The sequence below is a fragment of the Mycetomoellerius zeteki genome, unplaced genomic scaffold (assembly GCF_001594055.1).
Source record: "Mycetomoellerius zeteki isolate Tzet28-1 unplaced genomic scaffold, Tzet1.0 scaffold364, whole genome shotgun sequence".
Lineage (NCBI taxonomy): Eukaryota > Metazoa > Arthropoda > Insecta > Hymenoptera > Formicidae > Mycetomoellerius > Mycetomoellerius zeteki.
The window spans coordinates 288,958-303,500 of record NW_017257354.1 but is presented as its reverse complement, the minus strand read 5'-3'; the positions used below and the strand labels follow the sequence as shown (position 1 = coordinate 303,500).

Sequence of the window (14,543 nt, the reverse complement as noted above, 5' to 3'; positions counted from 1 at the left end):
AGGTCTTGGCGCTACATTCCGTAGCTCATAGTTTTACGCAAGAAGACTAGAACTAAGGAGGATCAACTCGTGTGGTGGGGGTGAGTCAAAAAACGTCCGCGGCTATTCACACGATGTGCAGCGGCACTGCGCATTGTGTGAAAGTTCGATATAAGAGCGACAAAGTGTATTATAGAACGATAGAGCGACAACTATATAGAGCGACAGAGAGGACTAATGAAGCGCAAGAGTGGGGGAAGTTATCCGTCGCCACTTTTTGCCTCACCCCCACTACCGCTGTTGGCACCGAGTTGACCCTCCTTAGTTCTAGTCTTCTTGGTTTTACGTTACCTTTACAAATTCAGATGAACTTAATATACGGTTATTACTATTGTGACGAGATCTGGCCGTATCGACCTCCTTTTACATTGTTTGGAGGCGGGAGCCATTAATTAAAGTAGAAGAAGCCTCCTTTGTTTACGCGCCAGTTTCCGCTCTCATCTGTTTCTGTGCTCCACCTTACGTACGGTTCACATGACTGTTTTTTTGCTCTGGCCGTATTGACCTCCACATTCTACAGGAGGCAGGAGCCATAAACAAAGAAGAAGAAGAAGAAGCAGTGTTTTGTGGTTTTGTGGTTTTGTGGTTTTGTGGCTGTGATCAGCTGTGACACATTTCCTAACTTGAATCGTGGTCGTCAAGTTTAACGATTAATATCTCAATTCGCGAGGCAGAGCTTTTTTTCAGCCAGATTTATTTATTTCGTGCAAAAACTCGTCGAATGAGCCTAATTTCGTCAAAATCTGTGAGGAAGACAGAATTCTTGATTATTACCAAGAATGCGTTGATTGGTATATTTTTTATTGATTTTTGTGATTGTGTGTGCCAAACTGAACAAATACCCACACCTGAATGAAGAGCGTTCTCTCAAGGATTAGTCGGGCTAAACAAGTGGTCACGCGCCGCTATTTATGCCTGACGACAATGGCTAAGAGCAAATTCGAGTATGTGAAGGAATTCGAAAGAGACGACAACTGCTTGCCAAATTGCTGGATTGTGATTAGAATAGACGGCAGGAATTTTTCGAGATTTTGTAATACGCACCAGTTCGTCAAACCGAATGATGTGGCCGCTCTTGACTTGATGAATCGTGCTGCTATCACTGTTATGGAGGACTTTAAAGAGATCATATTGGGTTTTGGCCAGAGCGACGAATATTCGTTCGTGTTCCGGAAAGATACACAACTTTACAAACGCAGAGGTATTCATCGTGTGCCTCGACAATGTGAGATTGTCCAACGCAAAATCATTGAATTAATTTAATGTATCTTTGCTTGCGTGCAGTTACAGTTTCATTCTTTACTGTTAATTTTGCTGTTAATTATTTTCTATTTTGGAATTCATATATCTCGATGATTAACAATTAATTTTGAGTTTTTTAATTATTTCATACAACATTATTTTAGCTAATTATTGAATACTATAAATTTATAATATTAACTAACTTTTAAGTGTTTAAGCAAAATTGTTTAATATTCTATGATTGAATCATTATTATGTCATCAACATAAGCGGCGATTGTTTTGTTTGAGTGCTCATGTGCTGTGTGTGTAAGTTTCATTCTATCTATTTTTTTTTTATTTGTATCATTTATTACATACACGGAAAGAAGATAAAATGAAGCTTACAGTGCATGAGCCACAAGCGTGGCACGAGTGCTCAAATTAAATGCAACCATAGTACTAGATGAAGCATAAAATTGAAACTACTTTGACAGACCTTGGCAGAAAGAGAAGGAAAGATGTGGAGACAGTAGTAAGTAGTTAGTCATGTAATTAAGAGCCATGAGGTACTAATTTTATTTACATATGAGTTGAGAAATGTTTGTTTTTAACTTGTTTTTAAGTAACTGTTTTTTTTTTTTCATTAAAGTAACACTTATAGCCTTTTGATTTAATTATTTGATTTATTATCATTTAAGCCGTTTTCTTATATTGTTATTTTAAAATAATAGTGTCAGAGAAGTGTTTAATAAAATTCTTTCATATTCGGAAGCCGTTTGCATCTAATAGCTATACTTTTCTTATTGTACCGGCTGGAAAAACTATGTTGCAGATTCTGGTATAATTTCCATAATTATGTTGGAACAATGTGCACACCATGAATCTCTATAATAGCAACACTAATCATAGTCTGACATTCAGGAAAAAATACTTCTTTCAGTTAAATTTTTACACGATTCAATGATAATTTGCCCGATGTGAAAGCCGTAAGCTGTAACATATGTAAATATTAGGCGCCTTGAACATAGTTTTCTGCACTCTCGGAGCAAATCTTTTTACTTCTTTTATTACAACAAGGGCAACAATAATCTACTGTCAGCAGATATATTCGGTTGCGACACATATCCACTTTAAAACCACGCAAATAAACTTTTTTAAATAAATTTTGAAACCTGAGCGACAAGAATTAATGACGCGTCAATGATTACAATTTTATGATATTATCCTATCTTTTTGTGAGGTATGACCAGACCTAGAGATATAGTTTTCTAACTGGAATACACTTCGATTCAAATTATAAATATTTTCTTCTCCCCATTGATAAATGTAATATATTACATTTTCAATAAATGTATCGCACTTATTTTCACAAATCTACTTTCGATAATAAAGATTTTTGTTACCGATAAAATTTGTTGTTTTTTCAGACACAATATTATATGTAACTTTAAATCTTATCTCCAGTTTCTGAGACTTTGAATCCTGGTACACTTTCTTCTTCTTGTGATAACTCAAGAAGCCTATCGAGTAATATCTATATCATCAATAATTGTGCTATTTTTAAGCGCTTCATTAAAAATTTAATGTATATTCAGAAATTCGTTTTGAACTTTTCAAATCTACTACCACCTTCATTTGATCCTTTCATCGTCGTAGCGTCGAGAATCGATGTAACTTTCTTATATTTTTATCTAACTCCTTGAAGCGATCTTGGTTTTGTTTTACCACTTTTCTAGTGTTCCACAGCTATTAAAATATTTGACTCGCGAACTTTGAATATACAAGGTGTATAAAAAGTACTAGGACGGCAAAATATCTCGAAAACTAAGCACTTTAGAAAAAAGTGTTTCAGATAAAAGTTTTAGGTTTCCAAAAATCTATTTACTAGCGCTATATGAGTTTGACCTTGGATGGCGTCGCAAAGGTCAGATCAAGGTCACATTGATTTTTTAAAATAGAACACCCTATTTTTATTCTAGAATCTAATAGCTGGTGTTAAGAGCTTTTCAAAACACTATAATAAAGTTCATTTTTATTAAGTGCTTTTCGAGTTACAAGGCTTGAAAGTTACAGTACCGCCAACGTTAGCATTACTCAAGGTGTCCGATCGATGGCTTTTTTTTATATGTTTGTTTCAGCATCAAAATTGATGGCTTTTTTTATATGTTTGTTTCAGCATCAAAATTGATGTCTAATGTGAATTCATTATTTGCTTCGGCATACGTTTATCACTGGCCACGTTTCTTCAGAGGCAAAGAATTGTATTATCCACCGTCATTTGATGCTCGTGTTATATTATATCCAACAGACAAGAATTTAAGGGATTATCTAGCTTGGCGACAGGCTGATGTACACATCAATAACTTATATAACACTTGTTTTTGGAATCTTATTTTGAAAGGAAAATTAACTCCAAGTCAGGTAAATATAAATAATAACAGATCTAGGATTTTAAAATCAATATAAGGCATATTTCAAACGTAAGAGCAAACTGCTGTTAAAAAAAATTAAAATAAAATTATTATTGATACATCTGCATGTATATGCTTTACTTTTCTATACAGGATGTTCTAGAAAGAGAGAAAGAGAGAGAGAGAGTGCGAATCCTTTCACTGGCAATTCTGTGTGAAACATTCTAAAAAGTCTGATGTTGTTAAAGGTATTGCAAGTAACAGAGCTTTAAAATATAATGCTATAATGACTATGTAGAATTTTCCTACATTGACAATTTTATAAAAAAGATTGAATATATAAAATCGGCAAAACAGCAAAAAATCCGAAAAGTCACAAATATTAGTCCAATTTTAATGTATACATTAAAATACATTGAATTAATATTTGCAACATTTTTTCGGATTTTTATTCAATAAAAGAATAAAATAAAGTATAGAAAAACTCTATAATAATCATCATAGTACAATAATCATTCTATTTTAAGGTATAATTAACTTATAACTTCACTAATACTTTAAAATATGAATTTCGGCAGTTAGGCACCTTTGCAGTAAGCGCATCAATTATGTCAATATTTAAAGTGAGTCAATGTACAGTGAGTCATAGAAAGATTGCAACACTTTTTTCGGTAGATTTCGAAATGCAGTCTGCTCATCCATTCTTACTCATTCTTACTCATTCTTACTCATGGATCTCGCCATTTACGTTTAATCGCTCTACGAGCAAAGCTGAGTTCCAAAAACCATTGAAAAAAAGTATCGCAATCTTTCTGTGACCCACTGTACAAGTGTAAGAAATAAGCGACTTATACATCGAATATCAAGGCACTCCGAGATTCGAACCAAGGTCTGGTTTCCTCCATATTGATAGACTGGTTCCGTCCTATCAATATCCAAGCCACACAGCCCTGACGCTGATAGCTTCTCTGCTGCCTATTTCCTCTAAATTTCTTACACAAGGGCCAGTATTCATAGTCGTTTCTTATTTCAAGACCGTCTTAAGTAATGTTTCTTAAGACGCTAATGCGGCCCTCTGATTGGTTTGTGACATCTTAAGACTATACTTAAGACGGTCTTGAATATAAGAATCGACTATGAATACCAGCCAGAGACATCTTCGCAACCGCGCGCGCGATATACATGTCTGAGCGCGCAAATTTCAGACGCTGCAATTGGCGAACTTTAATCGTTTATAATTTGAAAAGTATTATAGCTTCGACATTTTGGTATGAGACTTTCGTCTTAGAATGTTAAAGACAAAATCTGCTAGTGAAAGGATTCGCTTTCTTTCTGGGACAGTCATCATTTCTAAATATTTTCTTTTAATCGGAGCATTAGCTTTTTTATATAGAAATTCATTGCCTGAGAATACAGCTAGTTCAGTACTGTTGCTTTTCATTTCTTATTCGAATCATTGAGGTCCAAAGTACTTCTTGAGATAAAGGAAAATGTGAAAACGTATACTTACTAGGAGAATCCTAGAAGTGTTCATTAAGTTTTTCAATATCAATTTTTTTATGATTCTTGAGGCCAAAAAACATACGTGTTGCGGCATTTATTAACATGCGGCTTCGTCTTTGAATTATAAATTTAAAAAAATCCGAGAAATTCAAATCGCGCTTGTTCTTTAAGGAAAGTTTATCAAGAAAAAGAAGTTTAGAAAATGTTGTTTTTGCAATAAATAGAGCATTCGAGGCTCCGTTATCTCGAAACGCACACGCGCCGTTAATAGTTTTTGTGTGCGAAACTAATTTTTTAACCGTTTAGAAACGCTTTAATAAGTTTGAATTGCTTTTGTAGGAAATATTATGATATCAATATTCTAATTGTTTGAAAGAAATAACAAACACAACAAAACATATATTTTAAAGAAAGAGAAAAATTGCCGAACCTCGAATGCAAATCCGATTCGTTGGAATGATGGTTCAATTTTTCAGATTTTCAAAAATTTATAACTTGAAAACAAAGTTGCATGTTGATAAATGCCGCGTTACGTATATTTTTTTGCCCTCAAGAATCATTAAAAAAAAATAGAATATCGAAAAACTCGATAAATACTTATGGGATTTCCCTTATCAGTGCAAGGTCTGGGCTATATGGAAGATATTTGAAAAGTTTATATTTATATTGTTGAATTTTTTGCGAATCAAGCACAATTCCTGACAATCCAGTGTTTTTCTTTATTTTAAGAAGTGGTGGAATAGAATCTGGGCGATGGATTCTTATGGAAGAAAGGTGTGAAAAAGTTGTTATATACGACAGAAAATATGTAACAAAAAAAGTAAACTACTATGAGTAGAAAGAAATGATGACTTTATAGAAAAGTAAGTAAAAAGTAGATACCGTAAAACGTGTACGTTACATGTAGATCACATACAGAATTATTTTATACATTATTGATAATATATTGATTGTAACCTAATAATTACTATATGTTTATTATTATTGTATATCTTAAAATAATCATGTTACTTTTTAATGATAGATTACATACTTTTAAATTATATACTTTATAAATAAAGAACAAATTTTATTTTCCAACTTCTGAAAAAAACAATTTTAATATAAATTATGTTTAGAATTTAATTGTCAGTCTAAAAAGTATATTAAGTTTTAAATTTGTTCTTATAAAATACAATAGGATATTCGTAACAAGACACAGAGATCTGTATAATTGCATATTGTAGCAAATTATATAATGTATACTCATTTTTTAAAATATGCAATAGAATTAATTAATTTTTTCCGTTTTAATATTTTAATTTATGGATGCTACAGGCTGAGGAAAAACTTAGGGGCACACTGGCATCGCATAAGAACGAGCTGCTTTTTCAAGAATTTGGTTTAAACTATAATAATGAACCGCCATTGTTTCGAAAGGGTACAACACTTATTCGGAAATTGGTACCCGACAGTACAGAAAGATTGAAACCTACCATAGTTCCTTTAGTAGATGATATTATCGGTGACCGTTTTTGGAAAGAGAATCCTGAAGTTATTGGTTTGAAAAGTTTAGCAACTTATCAACCACCAAGCTTAATGAACAGCTTTAAGAGTACAATACCCGTGCCTACTTTTTCTTCACCTATTGTGGCAAAACTTGAGAACAACGTACCCTCATCTTCACAAGTGATAAATTCAGTCAAGGAAGAAATGCATTCTAATAGAAGCACAGAAACAAATGGAAATCAAATGCAGTGTGAGAGTGAACACATTTGTAAGAAATAAGTTTGTACTTTGTTCTTTTGTACTTTATACAATAAAGTTGAATTGGAACTATCTATACATGATAGTAACAGACTGTTTATTGCAAGGGGAAAAATCCTGAGAAAATAGAAGAACACCATAAAAGATGAACGTCTTTTTAGTCTTTGAAAAGATCAACCGTTACGTTTCAAGATATGTAGCATACAATAAGAAATGTGTTTAAGAAATAAGATACAAGAAACGATATAAAGATTGATAATATAAAAATTGATAAATGAATTTGTAGATAAATTCAAACAGAATGAAAATAATCCTTGATACTTGTAGAGTATCTGTCTTTAAAAGTATATAAATAACTAACAATCCTATTATTAGAAGTACATTAAACAGCTTCAATAAAAAAAAGCTGCTGTTAATCAATTATTATTTTAACGAAGTTCCCGAGATAACAAATTCTATAAACAAAACGAATGACGAAGGTAATTGGAAATTGGACTCTAGACTTTTTTTAAGCATTAACAAGCTTCATGGTGTTATTAGAACTCACAAAGATCCCCTTCCGCCGTTATCTAAAAAGAATGATTACAGAATATCTTGTAATAATGCAACCTATATTGAATAAATGTGCAGGCAATTAAAAACGAGAATCTCGGAATACAACAAACATATCCGTAGAAGTACGTCTTACATTAGCCATGATTTCGACTAGGATGAAGTTGACATTTTAGATACTATGAATATAATTATAATAAAAGACTAATGTCTAAGATAATAAGCATATCAAGAAACAGAAGAATTGTATCAATCGACAAATAGAGGTTCTAGACAAAACATATATATATATAGATCCTCCTTTTAAATAATAACTGAAAATATACTATATATGTTTATAATATTTTGCGACCTTTCGTTGACTTTAGTGGAGAATTTTGGATACGCTCGTCTCAAAAAGTAGATCTTTAACATAGCCATAGTTTACATAAAACTGTCTTTAGCCTGCTAAATTATTTACATTTTTGATAGTAGTGTGGAACACTTTTTCAATTTCAATATTGTTTTATTTATTGACTACGTTTTTAATTATAATAATATTATTGTATGAGATCAAAGTAATTTGCACGACGATTTTGGTCATCGGTCACGTTATTGTAGGGTAAGTTTATAATGATTTCAATATTAAATTCTTGCTCAATTAAAAGATATTTACACGTTAAAGATTCTTAGTCATTCGCTACCACTCAGTCTTTCTTTCAACTAGTGAGTTTGTTCTATAATGAAGAAATGGTTACTGCCACACATTGCCACACAATAATTGTGAACGGATGCATCTCAATTAACTGTAATAATTTTTTATATTGTTTCGCTGAAGAAGGATTAACCAAAATATGTATGAATTGTTTTCTTTGTTATCAAGATAAAAGCAAAATTCTTTAAAGCAAAATTGCGCATAGTCTACAGCGTCAATTCCCAATTGCCTTCGTCATTTGTCTTGTTTATAGAATTATCATTTTCCTTATTATTACTGCTGTACTGCAGTACATTTAATATAAAAAAAAAGTGGGAAATTATGATACTATTGTACATATAGAAATTATGGAATTAGTGATTGTGTTATTAATTATACGGAATGCAGCATATTTTCATTTATTTTATAGTATGTATATATCATATTAATCACTACAATAATATGTGATAATGATTTACATTGAAAAATAAAATAAAATATATTATGTACACATATAGATTTTGCTATTTCGCTTATAATCTTACAACAACAATGCTAAATCATAATTCTTAATATGTGCAAGTGGCAAAATACTAATGTTCGACAATTATATACAGGGTATCCCACTTTAATCAATCGCAAAATTTTATTTGTTTTTAGTTTTACAGAAAAATGTTTTAAGCGAGAAAGTTGTATGATTTAAAGGGACGTAAATAATGGTAAAATTAATTTTCGAAATAAATCAATTTTTTTAAGATTATCGCCATTTTTTAATTGAATTATATGATGTTTTTTTTACATAATATGATTCCTCTAATAATATTATATATAAAAGTATTGATATAGAGATCGAAAAATCAATAGTTTTCGAGTTATTTTATACTTTCAGTTTGACACCACATTGACATGGAATATAAAATATCTCTTAAACTATTAATTTATTGATAATTGTACCTTAATACTTTTATACGTAGAATAATGACATGAATCAATTGGTGTGAAGAAAAACATGGTTGCTTATTTAAAAATTTATGCGTTTTGCAATATGCAACTAAATGTTTTTTAAAGCAATTATGTTTTCTTTACACTGAGTCATTTCATTACATTCTATGTAAAAATATTAATGCGATTATATATATATATATATATAATATTAATAATTTAAAAAATATTTTGTTTTATGTAAAAATGTGCCAAATAAAGTGTAAAATATTTCTTGTAAAGTTTTCAAATAAAGTGTAAAGTATCTTTCGTAACTATTTTTTGATAGCTTTACCTAATACTTTTATATGCAGAATAACTAGAGGAATCATTTATGTGAAAAAAATAATACAATTCTCCATTAAAAAATGACGATAACCCTCATGTAACCTTAAAATATTGATTTTCTAACTGATTTTACTATTATTTGCGTCCCTCCAAATGGTACAATTTTTATCTCAAACATTTTTTTCCGTAAAATTAAAAATAAAGAATGCTTTAGGAAATGATCGATTAAAATGAGATACTCCTTTATACTTGTACATATCTATTTGATTTTCTAAAATAAATTTTTGTGATAATATTGTTATTATACAAATAACTTCTAAGAGTTTTTCTAATAATAATTAGATTATTACCGCATAATTTTATACTATGCGAAAGAAAATTAGATTACGTTGAGAAATAAGTAATTGATATTATCGGTTTAATATGCATATTTAAAATATAGGGATATAATTATCTATTTTAGCCCGATGTTTTTGAGCAACACATTCCGCGATCCATACAATATTACGACACTCTTGCTCCTTCAATTTCAAGTAGCTATAGAATACCCCAAAATGAAATTGTTGAAGGAATGCATGGACGTTTAAACGAACCTATACATATAAAAAATTAAAATCGAATTATATACATATATTCATAAATATATATATATAAAATATATATAAAATGTGTGTGCGCGCGCGCGCGAGCACGCGCACAAATAGCGTAAATTAATATTAAATTATTAATTATTTCGTAGTATGTTACGAATATTTTTTTATATTACAACAAATGTACTTGCCTCGTGTTCGAAGAATTTGTCTTCCAAGGTCTTATCACCAGGATTATTACCCGCGCCTTCAAATAAGGCGCTGTATTCCTGTTTAAATATTGTAATTGTAATTACATATAAGTATAAGGATGGTCCATTTTTATTCATCCAGTAGAATACCTTAAAATACTTAAGTTTCAGACAAAAATGTTTCAGACAAAAGTTGCTCAGCCATAAGAGGGAAAGAAGATGACGATCTGGTTTGATCTCGAAAAAATGTTCTTACACTTAGGTCAATGTCATCTAAATTTTTTTTTAATGAAATTATATATTTTTGTTTAGATAATACGATTCCTCTAATTATTCTACATAAATTTTAAGTAACGTTGACTGACCTTAAAGACATTTTCTCAATGGCAACCAAGATTACCACCTTTTTATCCCCCTAGTTACTGAACTTTTGTCTGAAACATTTTTGTCTTAAACTTAATGATTTTGAGAAAATCAGTTGGATAAATTAAAATGGTCTACTCTGTATATATATGTATACCATATACCCACCGGATGTTTCAAACCACGGGTGTACACCCCATTTAAAAACGAGGGAAGTGGTTATTTTGAAAAATGTTTCAGACAAAAGTTGTTGGGGATCAAGTAATGCATTACATGGACATATACAACTGGGTAGCGTCGTGAAGATCATGTCAACCTTGATATGAATTTTTTGGAAATGTATTATACTTGATTCCCAACAACTTTTGCCTGAAACATTTTTTAAAATAACCATTTCCTTCGTTTTTAAATGGGGTGTATGGGTGGTCTGAAACACTTGGTATGGTACATTTCACTTTTAAATGAACTCCTAACTTTAAGTGGCTTGCATACACATGCGTGCGATATATAGAAATATATCGGATAATATAGAAAGTAAAATAGAACAGAAAACAAAACGCTAATACTATGCAATTGCAGAAGTAAAAATGTCATTACATGGCAGCATCAAGCGTCGACCATCTATGCAGAAATTTATTGTGCACGATTCTGAATCTCTTGATTCCAGTTTTTTAATATAAATGATGAATTACGAGAGGTTTTGATCAGGGCTGGGCATGTATTGAAAATAGATACTTTTATCCAAAACACAGTATTTGCAATACAAGTGTATTTTGTATTTCAGCGGGGCACATGAAAGTATTACGTATTTTGTATTTAAAATCGAAAGATTGAAAGTTTTTTCTATTTTAATAGTAAAAAGAATGGGCTATGAGCCAGTTATAACATAAAGAATATTTAATAAACTTTCTTACATACATGCAAACATTTCGACGCCGATCGGGTCATTTTCAATGCAAAACAATAAACAATCTTATAAATTTCTCGGAAAATTTAGTTAAATTATAAAGTCCAGTACAGAGTTCGGTTGTATTAATGACATGTGGTCCATATGTAAAAATATCGAAGGAGATCTCATCTCACTCCTTTTACAATTCTCCAATCTTAAAATGTCTTAATGATGTAAGTTTCCTCTCGGCATCTAACTTACATCATTAAGACATTTTAAGATTGGAGAATTGTAAAAGGAGTGAGATGAGATCTCCTTCGATATTTTTACATATGGACCACATTTCATTAATACAACCGAACTCTGTACTGGACTTTATAATTTAACTGAATTTTCCGAGAAATTTATAAGATTGTTTATTGTTTTGCATTGAAAATGACCCGATCGGCGTCAAAACGTTTGCATGTATGTAAGAAAGTTTATTAAATATTCTTTATGTTATAACTAGCTCATAGCCCATTCTTTTTATTATTGATTTATTCTGATTGAGCCATATAGATAATTATTTTTCTATTTTGTAATTCAAATAATAAGATTGATTGTCAATCTTAGCATTTGAAATACAAGATACAAAATATTTTCAATCTTTCGTTATTATTACTGAAATACAAAGTACAAAATACTTTTATAAGCTGCCATGAAATGCAAGATACAAAATATAATTGTCTTACAAATACCGTTTTTCAAATAAAAGTATTTTAAATACACACAGCCCTGGTTCTGATATACACTACTAACATATAACACTGAAAATTTATAGCTATTTACATTATATGTAAACTACAAGATTCCACTACTAGCAGTAATGACACATTGAATTTAATTATTGGATGAGCCAATACATTTCAGTAAAATTATTTATATATCATATCACTGTGCACGCTCTAACGCTTGATATTTGTGTATAAAGGTACCTTAATAACTAATTGAACTATGTATTTAAATTTTTACTCACGGCGTAATACTCTGCCACAGCCTTTACTTGTTCATAATCATCAGCTCTTGCTAAAGCTGCCAATCCATCTGGATTCAAACGTCCACAGCGTGGATATAATTTTGCACGGTCATCCTTACCTAATTCAGTACCAAATGAATTGATGGTTATAATGATCGCTCTTCTATCTGCTTCGAACTATAAATATAGAAATGGAGTATAATTTTAAAAACAAAGTAATATTCTTATTATTTTATTGAAACAATATCTTACAGCAAGTATTTCACACATAGTATCTGCAGTTGTACCACCAAGTTCTTTACAAAATTTATAAAACGCTTCCAGATATGCCTTATAGAGCGTATTTCTTATTATTTCGATATTCATCTCATCTAAATCTTGTTCAGAAATGCAATCCACAAAAAAAGGTGCTATAACAAGATATAATTGTTGCTTATAGTTCAGAAAGACAACTTGTATTGTGTAATGCTCATATACCTATATATATTCATACAATATGATAGGATGCGGAATAATACAAATGAGAAATATAATTCTAATACCTAAAGGTGTATCTACCAGTACTGCATTGTACAACTCTGCAGGCGTGGCAGCAACATGAATCGCTTCCATTTGCTCAAAGCTGCCAAGTGGATGACATTTTGGGATCAATTCTGAAATAGGCCGTTGATGCAAAGTACCGGTAATTAACAAAATGATATTGTCGATCATATAACTGTAAGTGATAAAATCCAAAAATTGAGACAGAGGCTCGACGGAATGATTGCGCATATGCTGAAATTCCACAACCAGTTTCTCCCTCAACTTGTCATCGATCACACTAACAGAAAGCGGAGATGGCTCGTTGGCCAAAAAGCTGCCATAATCTGTTCCGGCCAAGTGTAGCTTCAAATCTAAATAAACAATCGATTAATTTAAGCGAGAAGAAAGGATAAATTTATTAAAGACGAACAAATCGAATCAAAACTGATTTTTGTGTGTTTAATAAAGATTTTAGTTTCTTTTTGAATTTTCTTGAAACTATATTTTTTTACCAAGTGAAAAATTACACCTTTTAAAGACATTAAATATCGTTTTTAATTAAATATACATTTAAGACGCTTTGGAAAGATTACATTTATCGACCGACCAAGTAAATCGAATAAGTACCTTCGAGTGTTTCGCATTGGACTAGATTCAAGTAATCGCTCTGTTGAAGTATGCCACATTTGAAACCACGACACAAACCCTCCAGATAACCGCCATCGATGTTGAATAGGCATCCCTTCATTTTGAAATACAAATTTCCTCAAAGATGTTCACGTAAAAACCCAATGCCAAACTAGATATCGAGGCACGTCCTCTTCTAAAATCATATGACTGTCACGATTGGGGGTGCGGCGCGCGCACACAAACACGTGCACACACACACACACACCATATGGCCTAGTTTACATCGTGCACTTAGGCCCAGTTCCACAACTCACGGTTAACTCTGGGGTGCGTTCCAAAATTCACTCCGAGTAACAGAGTTTAACTCTACGCCGTTCCAAAACGCGAGGTAACTGACCATATGGGCGGAGCCTATTCGTTCCAAAAGTATGAGTAAATCTACCTCGGAGTCAACTCTATGAACCCTGCTTCCGAGGTGGGTTGAAAGAGTAAGTGCGGCAAACGAAATTTGAATATTGAGATGATGCAACACACGAAGCGAGACGCACACGTCCGTCCCGTTCGAGCGGTCTCTAAAGTAACGACTTCATTTCCCTAAAATGGCTCTAAAATTAATCAAAGATGTGCATATGTTAATAACCAATGATAATGGAACACCGTTACAAGAAAATAATTCATTGTGGGTGATGGACACGAGAGGTAAGTAGAAAATGTGATTCGAAAGCTTGTATCAAGGTTAGATGTATGCATGTACATACATATATAGTTTATCTGAGTTTATCTCTTTCTAAATAAAATATTAAATATAATATTATATGTATATATAATATTACCTTACCTTTTCACGTTCCAAATTTGTCAACTCGAGTAACGTACTCTGACTTACTCTTTCCGCCACTACTCCGGGTTCTTTAGAGTTACTCGGAG

The 14,543-nt window shown here is 31.6% G+C and overlaps 2 protein-coding genes across 3 annotated transcripts; one reads left to right on the top strand and one right to left on the bottom strand.

Moving 5' to 3' along the window:
* Positions 1 to 7,090, top strand: THG (tRNA-histidine guanylyltransferase). 2 transcript variants are annotated; one of them, XM_018453027.1, is made up of 4 exons: positions 1 to 80; positions 176 to 1,240; positions 3,439 to 3,683; positions 6,494 to 7,090. In XM_018453027.1, the coding sequence occupies exons 2-4, from the start codon at positions 892 to 894 to the stop codon at positions 6,941 to 6,943; spliced, it is 1,044 nt and encodes a 347-aa protein (XP_018308529.1). In that variant the 5' UTR covers positions 1 to 80; positions 176 to 891; the 3' UTR covers positions 6,944 to 7,090. The 2 variants fall into 2 exon arrangements, with proteins under 2 accessions (XP_018308529.1, XP_018308528.1); XM_018453026.1 differs by lacking the exon at positions 1 to 80 and having other exon boundaries at positions 102 to 1,240.
* A 2,654-nt stretch (positions 7,091 to 9,744) lies between these two features.
* Positions 9,745 to 13,841, bottom strand: VhaAC39-1 (V-type proton ATPase subunit VhaAC39-1). Its single transcript, XM_018453083.1, has 6 exons — positions 13,614 to 13,841; positions 13,007 to 13,357; positions 12,717 to 12,874; positions 12,465 to 12,641; positions 10,198 to 10,275; positions 9,745 to 10,009 (listed from the first exon to the last, which is right to left on the bottom strand). Exons 1-6 carry the CDS (start codon positions 13,732 to 13,734, stop codon positions 9,848 to 9,850), a joined length of 1,047 nt encoding a protein of 348 aa, XP_018308585.1. The 5' UTR covers positions 13,735 to 13,841; the 3' UTR covers positions 9,745 to 9,847.
* Between the last annotated feature and the right edge of the window lie 702 nt (positions 13,842 to 14,543).

What these genes read in the sequence shown, in the direction of transcription:
- VhaAC39-1 (XM_018453083.1), bottom strand. Translation starts at nt 13,734, where the DNA reads ATGAAGGGATGCCTATTCAACATCGATGGCGGTTATCTGGAGGGTTTG. An exon ending in CCAATGCGAAACACTCGAAG is followed by an intron (nt 13,358 to 13,613) that starts GTACTTATTCGA and finishes TTGTTTATTTAG; the next exon opens with ATTTGAAGCTACACTTGGCC. An exon ending in ACAAATTCTTCGAACACGAG is followed by an intron (nt 10,010 to 10,197) that starts GCAAGTACATTT and finishes TTATATGTATAG; the next exon opens with GTTCGTTTAAACGTCCATGC.
- THG (XM_018453027.1), top strand. Translation starts at nt 892, where the DNA reads ATGAAGAGCGTTCTCTCAAGGATTAGTCGGGCTAAACAAGTGGTCACG. An exon ending in ACAACTTTACAAACGCAGAG is followed by an intron (nt 1,241 to 3,438) that starts GTATTCATCGTG and finishes TGTTTGTTTCAG; the next exon opens with CATCAAAATTGATGTCTAAT. An exon ending in GAAAATTAACTCCAAGTCAG is followed by an intron (nt 3,684 to 6,493) that starts GTAAATATAAAT and finishes TGGATGCTACAG; the next exon opens with GCTGAGGAAAAACTTAGGGG.